General features: G+C 42.7%; 1 protein-coding gene across 1 annotated transcript in view; it reads left to right on the top strand.

Annotated features, from left to right (window-relative positions):
* atp10a (ATPase phospholipid transporting 10A) overlaps nt 1-14803 on the top strand; it is a 139167-nt gene that overhangs the window by 101222 nt on the left and 23142 nt on the right. Inside the window, exons 16-17 of the mRNA XM_084307816.1 lie at nt 1-121; nt 11199-11399. The exon at nt 1-121 is cut by the window's left edge and continues 5 nt beyond it. Of these exons, the coding sequence (XP_084163942.1) occupies nt 1-121; nt 11199-11399 (322 nt within the window). The remainder of the gene's footprint in view (nt 122-11198; nt 11400-14803) is intronic.

Below are 14803 nucleotides of genomic sequence, written 5' to 3'. Positions count from 1 at the left end.
GATGGCCAGTGACTTCGCCCTCCCGCGCTTCCAGTTCCTCCAGAAGCTGCTGCTCGTCCATGGCCACTGGTGCTACTCCAGACTGGCCAACATGATTCTGTACTTCTTCTACAAGAACGCTGTGAGCTGCTTTCACCAAATATACTGCTCTCGTCACGTCTCATCTTGTTGATGATCCTGTCTGTTTGGGCTCTTATAAACGGATAGTTTTCACTATCTGTTTGGGCTCTTATAAACGCATCGTTTTCACTATCTGTTTGGGCTCTTATAAATGGATAGTTTTCACTATCTGTTTGGGCTCTTATAAACGGATAGTTTTCACTATCTGTTTGGACTCTTGTAAACTGAATGACAATGTCAATTAATTAACAGTTAGGTGTTATTTATGCCGGACAAGATGGATATCCCCTCTGCGTTCAGTAGAAAGCTATCCGGCTGCAAGCTAGCCTAGCTTAGCACAAATGAATAGAAACGGATACAGACCACTAGCTTAAAACTCTGGGAGAGGTGTTCTTGGCCAACAGCTAGGGTCCTTTAAGCATTGTTGACACCAGATCAGAACATGCAGTTCTCAAATCTAATAATAATAATAATAACTTTGTTTTATATAGCGCCTTTCATAAGACCCAAGGTCGCTTTACATAGGGGGGAAAAAACAAACAAAAATAACAAACATGGTGGACAGACACAACATTCAAAGTGGGAAATTAGGGGTTAAAGGCCAAGTTGAAGAGGTGGGTTTTGAGGATTTTTTTTTTTTTTTTTTTTTTTTTTGAATTAGTCCAGAGTTGGGGCGTTGCAGATTTCTGCAGGGAGGGAGTTCCAGAGGGTGGGAGCTGCCATCCAGAAAGCTCTGTCCCCACGCTGAAAAATATGTGTTCAATTGTGAAGAGACTGACTATATAACTGACCAATCAGTTTGCCTCCTTCTGATTGACTGGCTGACAACCATTCATGTCTGTGCGTTATCTGCAAGACTTGACTAAACAGTTGAGATTTTCAAGAGGGGCACGCAGCTTAACCAAGACAGAGAGGCTCTGTAACCAATGGATACCCACACAGACCCTTGTGTGCGGCCCGACACTCGGCTGGTTCGACGTCAAGTCGCACAGGCTTAAATAGACTTGAAATGTTTCCTAATGGTCACACATTACTTAACTCATTCAACGCCATAGCCACACCCCATCTCTGCTCTCTAGTGCCAGCTTTCCATTGCCTATTTTCACGATGCGTCACGATGTTTGCAGAGCTATATCTATATTCTAGCTATGGAGAAAATTGTCTGGCTCATTTCTCATTTGACACACTATTTGTAGTCCAATATGTAAAAAAGAGTTAATTCTTTCATGTATACGTTCACGTGTTATCCTGTGGTGAATATTGTATACCGTACTTTTCGCACTATAAGCCGCACCTGACTATAAGCCGCAGCAGCTAAATTTAATGATGTGTACACATATAAGCCGCACTGGACTATAAGCTGCAGGTGTTTTAATGTTTAATTACCATATGTAAGGGTTCGTGCACAGAGGGGATTGTCGGGAAAGAGATGGCTATTTGAGGAAGCTCCCATTTATTAACATTTCAACAAACAAGTTGCATATTTGCATAACAAGTGTTACTATTTAGTGCAATAGTATACAGAACATGTACTGTGCTGTGTAAACTGTACTGTACAGTATCACATAGCGTTTCAGACACACAAACTTTCTAACCTAAACGGTGCGCTCCCAGCACACTACCGGCATTGATCTACAGCTGGTAAAAAAAAGATAGCCACTTACTATTCTAATTATTCTGTATCACAACGGAGTCATGGATCTGGTCGGGGCATATATCATTATGTCGGGAACAATCAAATGAAATAAAGAAATTTGAATTTAAAAATAGAAAAATAAGTTTGGCATATTAAATAGTTACATTTGTTTCATCGTTGCTTCACCAAGCAGGTCTAATAATGACAACGATGTTGTCAGCGGAAGCTTAGTGCTGGATTTGCGAGTGCATGCAGCTGCAGAGCCACAGAAGCCACGGGGCTGTGCCCGCACAGTGCAATACTCCAATTCAGCCATTGGCAATTCAGCTGTTGGGTGGGGGACGCTGCTGAGCGGTCCCCAGACCGGACCTGAAAACACCGCTCTCTGCGGCTCTGCAGCTGCATGCTCTCGCAAATCCAGCAGCACCAAGTCGTTGGGAGGTGGAGATATACATCACGCAAACCCATGATAATGTTGCCGTCTCTCTCTGCCAAATTTATCAGTTCTTCGCTTGATATAATTAATACAAATGTCCAATATAACGGAATTCGTTAGCTCATAAAAATGTGATTATAACAGACTGCTGTTTATTAATGTCGGGCAGACTGCCCACCGACACCTCAAGTCGGCAGCAGCACGAAGTCACGAGGGACTTATTTTATTTGGAATATATTAATGACTGTATATACCAAAAGTAGCCTAGTTTTAAGTTAAAATATTATAAATGCCTTGAGGATGTCATTCTTTATATAGGCCTATCAATTGTTTTTAAGCTCAATAAACTCTGACCGGAATTGATCCCATTTGTCCCACTCAGACCGTCAAAAAAAATTCGAACGAAAAAACCTGGGCTTGACTGCATATGACGTGGGTCAATCTAGCCAGATTATTTCTTATTCTGATTGTCGCGCTGCACGCTGCCGGTACACCAACGAGGCACAATGAGAAGCAATGAAAAACAACAGTCTCCCTGTTAACCCTTCGTGTGCCTTGACTGCAGCGGCAGAGCGTGGACGAGATGACAATGCAGAGGTGCGCGCATAGTTGTGACTGTCGAGGCGAAAACAGTACTAAACTGTAGTTGATTAAATTACTTTCTGATGACATTAGGTTGCAATAAATACACTCGAACGAAATTCGTGACATTCTAAATGTGATTTAATATTGTTTAATGACAAACCGCCCGACTCGCGTTTTATGCAACGCGTAATAACACTGGCATTTGTCACAAGTTAAGTTGCTATAACTTATAACGTTATGATAAGTGTAAAGACATAATAATCAAAAAACAAATAAAAGGGGGACAAAATTAAATAAAAGGGAGTGACATGGGTTCATCCATTGTTTATTTACATTTCAATTTCTTTTCTTGTTTCCTTTTTATTCTTCTGTGATGTCGTTTCCTTTCTTCCTTTCAGCGACTTCGGGTCATGAATTATTTAATTGAATTATTATTATTATTAACATTTTGCTATTCTTGTGTTGTGTGTTTCAACACCTCGCTAAGTGCACGCGCACAGACCACACCCAGCTTCTGTTTGTAGTCTTCCCACCAGCATTGGGACACAATACTGTCGGACAAATAACAAGAATTAACTCATTTACAAGTTGTTTCAAGTTTCAAGTTTCTTTAATAGTTGTCATACAGAAGTACAGAATACTTTTATACAAAATGCTTCTTACTGTTACGCTCCAGAGACTGTGCTAGACAAGATAAGTATGAAATAAAATAAAGTAGCATGTAAAAAGAAGTAAAACTAGAGGTCCCAGTGTTCAGTATAGACATATGTACAATGTTCGATGCAGACTAGAAGTAACTGAGTTACCATACAATATACTATGCAATATACTAATATACAATACTATATATATAGTGCAAAGCAGAAATGGGATGAGGTACAATTTACAGTAAGGTGTACGAGTTGTAGTGCAAATCCTTTATCAATAAATATAAAGTGTGTTTAGGTGATCTAAAGTGTGGAGAGTGGGTGCTGCAGTGTGTTGTTTGTTTAAAGTGAGTGTGTGGATGTGTGTGCTGTGTGCATTTGATGGTTGTTGCATAGTGTTTATTGTTCGTTGAGCAGCCTGATGGCCTGGGGATAGAAGCTTCTTCTGAGTCTTTCTGTGCTCGCCTTGAGACTCCGGTATCGCTTGCCTGACCGCAGCAGTTCAAAGAGGCAGTTGTTCGGGTGGCTGGAGTCCTTGATTGATTCTCTTAGCCTTACCCCTGCACCGCTTGTTGTAAATGTTCTGGAGGGTGGGAAGCCCCCCTCCAATTGTGCGTTCCGCTGAACGTGTCACTCTTTGTAGTCTGCTTCGGTCTTGTGCAGTGCTATTCCCAAACCAGGAGGTGATGTTGCCAGTCAGGATGCTCTCTATTGTACATGAGTAGAAGTTCTTAAGGATCTTCTGACTGACTTGGAACTTCCTTAGGCGCCTGAGGAAGTAGAGGCATTGTCGTGCCTTCTTCACAACACTGTCAATGTGTGTGGTCTAGGCTTGGGCGGTATGACGGTATTACGGTATACCGGGGTATTTAGAAATACCGACGGTCAATGTTCCCCCTAAGGTGCGCGCGCGCACATGGCAAAACGCTCCCGCGCACATCTGAAATCTGTCGCGCACAGAAACGTTTGTGTAAAATATGCATGTAGTTAAATTGACTGGTGCGTTGCACCGAATACTACGGTAACCTGTTGCATGTGACGTTACCAAGAGAAGCCTCGCTTTCAGTGCTTTGTGGGCGGCGCTACTGCGCACTCACACAGACACACACAACAGAGCAGGAAGCAGACAGATCCGACCAGCATCGCTGGCTCCTCACAATGCAAATGCGAAAATGTACATTACAGATTAACTGCAGAGAAAATTCCCAATTTATCGTCCCGGTCGAGACTAATTGGAAGCGGAGTGCAACGCATGCAAAGCTTGACCATATGTTTCTGTGTCTAAGAAAAGTGGTGGCGATCTCAAAGCTCACATGGACACATTACAAACAAAGCAGTGCGAGGCAAGAGTTTGATGGCAAAGTTGACCGAATTGATTGAAGCATGCAGCTATACAGAAAGAAAGAAAATAATTGAAAACTATTTTGATGCCTCAAAGTGATGTTTTGGTTTGATAAGATGCTTGTTATGATACAATCATTCTAAGGATTATGTGTGTAATAAATTAGTTTAGTACACTAATTGCAACAAATCTGAAACTGCATAGTGCACTTTTAAATTAGTATCTTTGTGAGGTTACTGTTTTATAATTTACATTACATTGAAAAGATACAAAGATATATTTTTTAAGCTGGATTTTCTAATACAGAAGAGGTATTATTTAGAACATTACTTCATATTTTTCTTGTTATTTATTTTGTCCAGTAAGACTTGAAAATATATATTATTTTGTCATAGGTTGATTGTTATTTTCTTGAGATTTGTCAGATTACTTTAGGCATAATACTAGGGCTGACCTTCGAAGCTTTTTTTGGCAATCGAAGCTTCGGGGCCGAGCTTCGATTTTAATTCGAAGCTTCGAAATCTTTTTTTTTTTTTTTTTTTTTATCTTATGTTGTGGGACTTGTACAGCACTTTCATAAACTTTGTTGTTTTTAAATGTGCTCTATAAATAAAGTGGGTTGGATTAATTAATTAAGTAGCCCCTTTCGTGACTGAGCCAACAAGGTTTCACTCGGCTGTGTGATTTAATTCAAGGTGGATCGCTGTTGTCGTTTGAACAACTTCAGATTTCATGGGAACTACCAATCCCCCAAATCAAGAATGTTTAAGATGAATGAAGTAAGATTTTGATTATTTGAAATATGGCCTGTGTAGACTAAACTATGCACAGAATTATGTCAGTCTACAAGGTCCGGATTCTACATGGTCCGGCAATGTAGACCTTGTAGACTCCACTACAGACCAATTATCAGTGAATGTTCATGCATTTTTAAGAAGGGCAACTTCCACAAAAAAACAAAGAACTCACCAAAACATCTCAGTAGCACCTTATCTAAATTTTATTTCCTATTTTGTTTATTCATCCCAGTATCTTTCTTTCTTATGTGTGGAATTCTACAAGGCATGTAGGTGTATATGTATTTGAGGATGATATCCTTAAAACAGGCAATAGTGATGATATAATTTGGGCAGTGCTGAGCTGGGTTACTTTCCTCCAGTGTATTTGTCCCCCGGCCCCACCCAATGGCCCCATGTGCACGCACACGCACACGCGCATGCGCACACACACACACACACACACACACACACATTTACATTTAGTCATTTAGCTGACGCTTTTATCCAAAGCGACTTACAAGTTCTGTACGACAAGACAGCAAGAAGGGTACAACTCTATCAGCTGAGTAACAATGTTTATCAAAGTGTTGCGTGTTACAGTGTAAGTTAGTTTATTAGGAAAAGTGCATGACATTAAGGTTAGTCACGGTTAGATTTTTTTTTTTAATCATTTCAGATAATGGTTGAAGAAGTGAGTCTTTAGTCGACGGCGAAAGATTGGACGGGATTCGGCTGTCCTAACTGGGATGGGTAGTTCTCACACACACACACACGCACACACACATACAAATCGAAGATTTTTTTTTTTTTTTTTTTTTTTAACTTCAATTTTTTTTTAATGTTCGAAGCTTGTGCCATCGAACGAAGCTTCGAAGTATTTAAGACAGCCCTACATAATACAGCATGTTGAGTAACTTTGGTTATAGAGAGATATTATTTTGTTATATAAAATAATATAAACAATTTTATATCCATACAGAGGAGGCATACTTTAAATATATTATAATGATAAGGCATCTTTGAGTAAACTTTGAGTATCATTAAGTATCTTGAGGCTGAAGGCAGTGTCCTCTTTAAAAAGAAATCACAATATGGTCACCTTTGAAGTCGCATTATAATTCACTTAATAAAATAATGACGAGTCAGCCTCCTAAAAAGACAAAAGTTAGTGACACGACTCACACCGCCGCAAGTAAGGACTTTGCTCTGTATCGTCAATCAATGGTTAAATAAATATTTGATTAAGGAATATAATATGCCTTTTTGTATTATTTCTCGGTGTATCAGCAAAATTTGTATATTTTTATGTTGGACATTGAGGGAAATTAAGATTCTCAGATCTTTTACAAACCGTTGCTTATCAACTAACCGGTTAATCGGCAGGTGATGTATGTTGCTCAGTAGTTGCTGATGTCTGCTCAGGAGGTTTGAGTGTTTGCTCAGACCGAAAAAAGATTAGAGGGAACATTGCCGACGAAATCACAGTTGGTTTTAAGTTTCTATTTCCACTGAAACAGAGTTTATACAGGGACGGCATTGGGTTTCGGTTTCCATTAGTGAAACGGAGTTAACTTTCGAGTTGGTTGAAGTGCGTGCACACACACACACAGCACGGCCAGCAGAGGGCAGGGGAGGCGGTCCGTATTTCCCCGCACAGAGCTGAGCTGAGCATACACTAACCTGTATGCATTTCCTCTATCTCTGAGCAGTTGCTAAAGCTTAAGCAATAATAATAATATGTTACCATTGAACGATGAAGCGTCGAAGTTAACCACCGTCACTCCAGCCCACGATGAGCTCCCTGACCACAGATGGCTAACGTTTTGTCAAACAAGAGCTAAACTTGCACACACTGTCGCATTTGGACAATTAAAGGACTGGAGTCTGTTCGGATTTAAGCAAAACCCTTGCGCCACGAGTTGACTCGCCAGTGACTTCATCCAGCACAATGAGACTACGAGAGACGGAGGCACTTCTTTGGGAATGTAATATAAAACGGGGTGAGTGAGTGTTGACATTTTTTAATCCTAATGCAACTGGCTCACGTTGATACGATGGTGCCGGGCTGCCGGCCGGGCTAACTAGCTACCGTTAGCTCACGTCGATACCTGGATGGTGCCGGCAGGCGGCAGTGGCTACCTTCTATGATTTGTTTACCTCGAGGTTGAAGAAAGTGCACTTTCAGGTTGAAAGAACGGCCCTAATCTCAACGTGTTTCAATATAAGCAAGCGTTATGTATGGTGATAATAACGAGTATATTGTTAGCTGCGCCGCCACCTGGGGTCTGCCCGTCAGGAAGTCCAAGACCCACTGGCAGAGGTCATAGTTCAAGCCCAGGTCCCTGAGCTTGGCTATGAGTTTGGAGGGGACTATGGTATTGAATGCTGAGCTGTAGTCGATGAATAGCATTCTCACATAGTTCCCCTGCCTCTTGTCCAGGTGTGATGCTGCTGTGTGCAGCACATGGGCTATGGCGTCCTCCGTGGACCTGTTGGGGCGGTATGCAAATTGCAGGGGGTCCAGGTTGATGGGGAGGGAGGAACAGATGTAGCCCTTCACTAGCTTCTCAAAGCACTTCATGGCTATGGAGGTGAGAGCTACAGGGCGGTAGTCGTTGAGGCAAGTGGGCGTAGATTTTTTGGGTACAGGGATGATGGTGGACTTCTTCAAACAGGTGGGGATGACAGCCTGTTCTAAGGACAGGTTAAATATGTCAGTGAATACCGGGGCCAGTTGGTCGGCACAGACTTTTAGGACGCGGCCGGGGATACCGTCCGGTCCTGCTGCCTTCCTGATATTCACTTTCTTAAAGGTCCTCCTCACCTCATGTTCTGTTATTCTGAACACTGAATCTCCATCAGCAGCGCCCCCCCCCCCTCCATTGCAGTGGTTTGTAGGCTGGTGTTGTTATTCACCGCCTCAAACCTCGCATAGAAGGTATTGAGTTCATTTGCTAAGGAGATGTCACTGTTCAGCTTGAGGGAGGTGCCTTTGTAATCTGTCATCGTTCTGAGGCCCTGCCACATGCCTCTAGAGTCAGCCTGTTCAAACTGAAGTTCAACTTTGTCCCTGTAACGCCGTTTTGCCTCTATTACTGACGTTGTATCTTGCCGTCTTGTGTTCATCCATGTTGCCTGTCACAAGCCCGGTGTTGTATGCTGAGGTGCACCGTTTCAGTGTATTCGTTGAGGTTGTCTGTGTTATCACGAAACACATTCCAGTCTGTGCATTCCAGCGCAGCCTGCAGTGTCTCCTCTGACGTCACAGTCCAACGCTTAACCTCTCGCGATACTACCGGCGTGCGCTTGATACTCTGTTTATACTTTGGCAAAAGAAAGATGGCGGCGTGATCGGACTTACCGAATGGACTAAGAGCCTGTGACTTGTACCCATTCTTAAATTGCGAGTATACATGGTCTAATATGTTCTCGCCTCTGGTGGGACAGGTCACATGCTGATAGAAATTCAGCAACACCTTTTTAAGATGCGCGCTGTTGAAATTGCCCAGAACCAAAATAGCAGCGTCTACGTTAGCTGTCTGTTGTTTGTTTACCTCGTCGTGTAGCTTCGAGAGTGCGGCCCCAGTGCTTGCTTGTGGTGGGATGTACACTCCGATCATGATGATGGACGTTAACTCCCTCGGGAGAAAGAAGGGTCGGCATTTGATGGTGATAAACTCCAGGTCTGGGGAGCAGTGGTTAGACAATTCCTTTGCGTTGCCTATATCGCACCACTCCTTGTTTACCATGAAAGCTATGCCGCCTCCTCTCGTCTTTAGTGATTCTTCTGCCGTTCGGTCCTTACGGAGAACGAAGAAGTGATCTGCCGGTTCTATTGCATGGTTTGGGACGTCCGGGGACAACAAAGTCTCGGTGAAACGGAGGACGTTGCAGTCCTGCATGTCCCTCTGGAATTGGATCCGTGCTCTGATGTCGTCCAGTTTGTTTCCCATCGATTGCACATTGGCCAACAATATGCTGGGCAATGTGGTTCTGTGTCGCTTGGATCTCAATCTGTTTCGGACCCCAGCTCTTCTTCCTCGCCGTCGCGCCTTTTCCTTGCCTCGGCCGCAACAAAGGATCTCCGCTGGCCACTGTTGTTGTTCAGCAATCCGATCCAGAGAGCAATCCAGTCGGTAAGTTTTTCTTAATCCAATGTCAATGAGTGACTGACGGTCATACACATATAATGCACCAACAGTTGGTGCAAATAAAACTCTTAAAACTATAAAAATTAACAAAAGTAAGCACAGTCTCGACGGAGCTAACAGAAAGGCGGCCGGTCGGAGCACCGCCATTCTCATCGTATCTCATTGTATTAAGTTTAGCAAATAAGGGAACAGATAAATAACATTTCAATGCAGTAAAAAAAAGCAATATTTCGATTTGTACATTTTCGGGTTTGGGCCACATATAAGCCGCAGGGTCGAAAAATTGGGAAAAAAGCTGCGGCTTATAGTCCGAAAAGTACGGTAGTTTCAAAGTGATCCGGGCTAATTCCTGGAAGCTGAGTTATGGAGCGCTATGTGCATTTTGCGAAAGTCGTTTGCGTTGCTCGCCTGGACACGATATTATTTCCAAATCAAAGGTATATAATAGGTATTATGTTTCATCATGAAGGCATCAAAGGGGGGGGGTCGTTTTGTGATGCTCTGATTGTCAGCAACGGCATACGTTTTGAATACTACATACGTTGATCGTTACGATCTATGTGAAATCATTGTAGGATCAAAGTAGGGTTGATGTCATATAGTCCTTACCTTTGATAGGAGGTATTGCAAAAAGAATATTCCAATTGTCTGATCGCGATTTTCAGTATTGATGTCCATCGGGACCCTGACATGAAATGGCACAAAATATGCATCAAGTATGCTGGACGCATTCCAAGGTGCTCGGATGAAGCGTTTCACTTGCCTGGGTCCAAATTGGGTCCCGGACCATATAAAATGTAACAAACAGTGGGAAATAAGGTTTCAAAGGGTAGGTGATACTGCCACCTAGCAGGATTCGGTCGGCATTGCAATCTCGGGGTCTCAGAATGAGTTCCAATGATAACACAGAGGTCCGTGAGAGTGTATAGAATATTAAGATCGGAAAAAAGAAAAACGGACCAAATAATGAGTATTCTCGTTATTGGCGGTTAAAGTGTTAAAGGGGCACTTCACCAAAAAAAAACAGCTGATTTATTTTGCACATAATCTCACGTACATCCAAATACTCTAATCCACATTTTGGTTGGTTGAGTTATTTTAACTCAAGTCTAGCCCACATTGGACGTCTGCCCTTTGTATGAGCTTGAAGTGGTGAAGTTATGTACAGTATATTTGACTTGTGTGGCCATGAAATTATCCAGGATTTACATTGTAATAACATCCAAGCTCTACAGATTATCAGTCTTTGACAACAACAAACTAAATTATACATTTTCCTTGACGACGACAACAACACAGGCAAACATGGGACCATCACTGTTACCAGAATTATTTTTGAAATAAAATGCAATGTCCTTTAGAAACTCCGGTACCATGACAGCCCATGAGTTATTTTCATTTTTTTACTTATTTAAATAATTACTAAACTTTTGTGTGAATTTATAGAACGGCTTCAGACTCGCATCCTCTGCTTTCTTGTAATTCTTCTTTCCTCTCCCCAGATGTTCGTGGCCCTGATCTTCTGGTATCAGTTCTACTGTGGGTTCTCGGGTTCGGCCATGGTTGACCAGTGGTATCTCATCTTCTTTAACCTGATGTTCTCTGCCTTCCCACAACTCATCACTGGGACTCTGGACAAAGATGTGACTGCGGAGACTCTCCAGCATCTACCTCAGCTCTACATGAACGGGCAGAACTCCGAGGTCCACACTACTACTGCTACTACTACTATTACTATTACTACTACTACTACTACTACTACTACTACTGAATCAAATCAAATCTATTTGTATTTTAATACAATATATAGATCGAATTAAAGCCCTATTTGTTGTCTGTCGATTGCCGTTTCAGGCGACAAAATCCGTTCAGCGGTTCTCTAGTTACATGCCAATATGTGAGGCTTGTGCCAAAGTCTTTAGCAGACTTTTTATTTTTTCGAATACCACTCCTGTCTCCCGAGGCTCTACCTCCGTCAATCATTTGGCGATCTCGAAAATTATTGGACAGGGTTGTAACCAATGAGTGTGGCTTTCCAATGCTACCCCACGTGGGGATGAGCGAATCAGGGATCTAGGTGAAAAGTCACGAGCGAAAACAGGAAGTAAAACATTTGCAGAATGCATTGGAGTCTATGAGAAAATAGAAACCTGCAGACCTTTTTTTTTTTTTTTCTCACATTTGACCCAGATCGCTCTATATCACTCATTTTTCAGCCATACAAATTGTTTGGGAAATATGCTTTTGGATATTGCAACTACTACAGAAAAACGTGAGTAACAAGTTTTTCTACACGTCAAGTTCAGACCTATGCTACTCTATTTCATTAGCACTAAAAGTGAAGTATAGTATTTTGGTTTGCAACAAAAGTATGCAGTCCTCAAGTTAAAGTAAAAAAAAATTGCCACTTTTGGGGGTGCCAGTTAACACTTTCTCCGCCAATAACGTCATACAACGGGTTTCAAGTTCATGCGAATTCTGCCAGATCACGACGTACGACGTTATTGTGATCATATTTTTGCCATGGTATATTTCACTCACAGAGCCTTGTATGATGCTGTGGGACTCAGCACAACTCTGAAACGCTTCAACACTGCCACCTGGTGGATGATCGGCGAGTTGCCAAACCGGATATGCCTGTTGCATATCGGTGCGTCTCCTAAATCCGTCCGACCACTCGCATATCATCCCAGGACTCTAGCCACACACCGTGGATATGGATCGCTGCCATAACTCAATAATCCACATGATTTGGGCGTGTATTAGTATTATACAAACCAGAAATGGATCGCCTCGATCCCCATCACATAACTGGGATCTGTTTGCTCCAGTATCATCGCCCAACGGTAAAAGGAGGCTGCCGTGAGTTTCAGCGTTCTTGTTTATTATTATCGATGCAAACTGCTCTGATCTATATATCACCCATACTACATAAATCATTTAACGACGATCACGGAATTATAAACGACCCCCCCCCCTCCGTTCACCCGTGCATGATCAGTCATAACGTTTAGGACCATGTACAGTTGAAATTTTTAATATAACGTGTATCGGCAACAAATGGCATTTGATAATGTATATATACATTTATGCCTATATCTCACGTTCTAGGAATTACTGCAGAAAACGATAAAAACATATTTATATTCTAGACGGTATTTTTGTATGAATGTGTGAATGAAAAAGTAAAACGTTCCTACATCCTGAACGATAGATAATCGATGTTGAATGGGCCATAGTAATGTCAATTTAGCAATACAATTTAAAAAGTTATAGCCCTGCAAAGAAGGTAAACATCTCCATAGACTTAGAGTGGTGGCAGTGATCAAACATTGATGGATATAAGCGTGGCAGAGAAAGTGTTAAGAGGTTAAACAAGTCAAGAAGAAACATAATAAATCAAGAACAAAAAACCCATCAAGAAATCCAAAACAACCCTCCCAGACATACCCCAGCGAAGGTAAGGAAAAACTCACAAAAAACCTAGCGATAGGAAAAAAGCACCACAGGCAATGTGGACGAGAGAAACCTTAGAAGGGACATTCAAGCAGGGATCCCCCTTCTTGGATGTCGGTGATAGTAGTTTTGCTATAGATGATCGATGGGTGGAGAATAAAACAGGCGAAATAATTGCTATGCATGAACATACATGGAATAAAACACATATGTACATGCAATAGCGACTCGGGTACATAAGAACATTTTTGAAAGATTTAAATAGAATAGAGAACAACAACAACAAAAGAGAAAGCATAGGGAGACGAGCGCTAGTGTGAAAATAGGATAAAGGCTAAATGTCAAGGCCCGGAGCTCAAAATATCCGTTTGCACATGAGTATGAATTCCGTTCGGATCCATTTGAAGTATGGGGGCGATGTAGAGAGGATCACATCGGGGCGCCCTTGTGGCGCACCGCATAGTGCCTTGCACACTTACGCGGCCGTCCCGGGTTCGCCTCCCGCTCCCGGCGATGATTTGTCGCATGTCCTCCCCACATCCTCTGCCGTTCTCCCTCTCCTCTGTCGGTCTTGTATGGCCATAGAATGGAAGCTGTAAAAATGCTTGCCTGGCCTATTTTGGTTGTGCAGAAATGTTTCCATGGTCGCGTTGAAACGTTAAGTTAATTATGTGTCCGAAATAAAGGAACAACTTGTGTCCGTCTGCTCCGGTGACCTTTCCTCCGCCTTGCCACAGTGTTCTGTTCCTGACCAGGCTCCCTGACTGTGTAGTGGATCTCAAACCCTGTCCACTCTCCTTGATCCTCCACTCACAACTGTTGGTTTCCTTGGGAGAACAAAGAAGCAGCAGTTGCAATGGGAGGATTGGGGAAAAGAGGGCGGCATTTGAGATGTGTCAATTTTGAGTTTGATCCACTGGCGAAAAATTAACTGACCTTCTTTCTGGGAACTTTTGTTTCCTTTTTAAAGCTATAGAATTGTGTAGAATTTCAGGTTTAGCGGTCATTTGAGGTCCATTCCAAAGGTTTGATAGATTTGTGTCTGCCTTCGAAACCTCAGGCTTCCTCCATGTGCTTCCTCTGCGTTTGGAATGGCCTTGAAGATGGCCGGGAATGTTTCACTTTCCAGGTCCCAGAGGAATGGAGGATTTCCTTGATTTTTTTTTTTAATTGTTTTAATCTTTGGAATGTATCCATGCTGCCAGTCCATGTATCAATACCTCAGTGGTGGGGGCTGGCTCTTTGTTTTCATTGAGGACTGGGCCTTTAATATACATTTTTTTTGTATCTACTTTTTCTCCCCATTTTTCTATTTTTCTCCCGTCCCCAATTTCGCATTGTCCAATTCTACCCTCCCCTGTCTCGAACGTTGTTAGGCCATGCCTCCCACAAGCCGACTGCAATGTGGACGAAGCCTTGCATCATGTGTCTCCTCCGGTGCTCGAGGAGGCAGCCATCGCATCTTTTCACCTGCACAGCGTGATCTCTCAGCGGCGAGGGTCTGCGTGGGAGGGACACGCCGCCCTCGTCGCTTCCTGATTCTACTGCGCAGGCGCACAAACCGACCTGTAGGAGTCGCTGTCCACAACGTCCGTCCACAACGTCCGATCCCCACCCACCAGCTTCCCACCCCCTAATACTGCCAATTGTA

Source organism: Notolepis coatsorum (genome assembly GCF_963971535.1).
Source record: "Notolepis coatsorum genome assembly, chromosome: 2".
Lineage (NCBI taxonomy): Eukaryota > Metazoa > Chordata > Actinopteri > Aulopiformes > Paralepididae > Notolepis > Notolepis coatsorum.
Note: the sequence above shows the minus strand (reverse complement) of the source record. Positions and strands in the feature narration are given on the sequence as shown.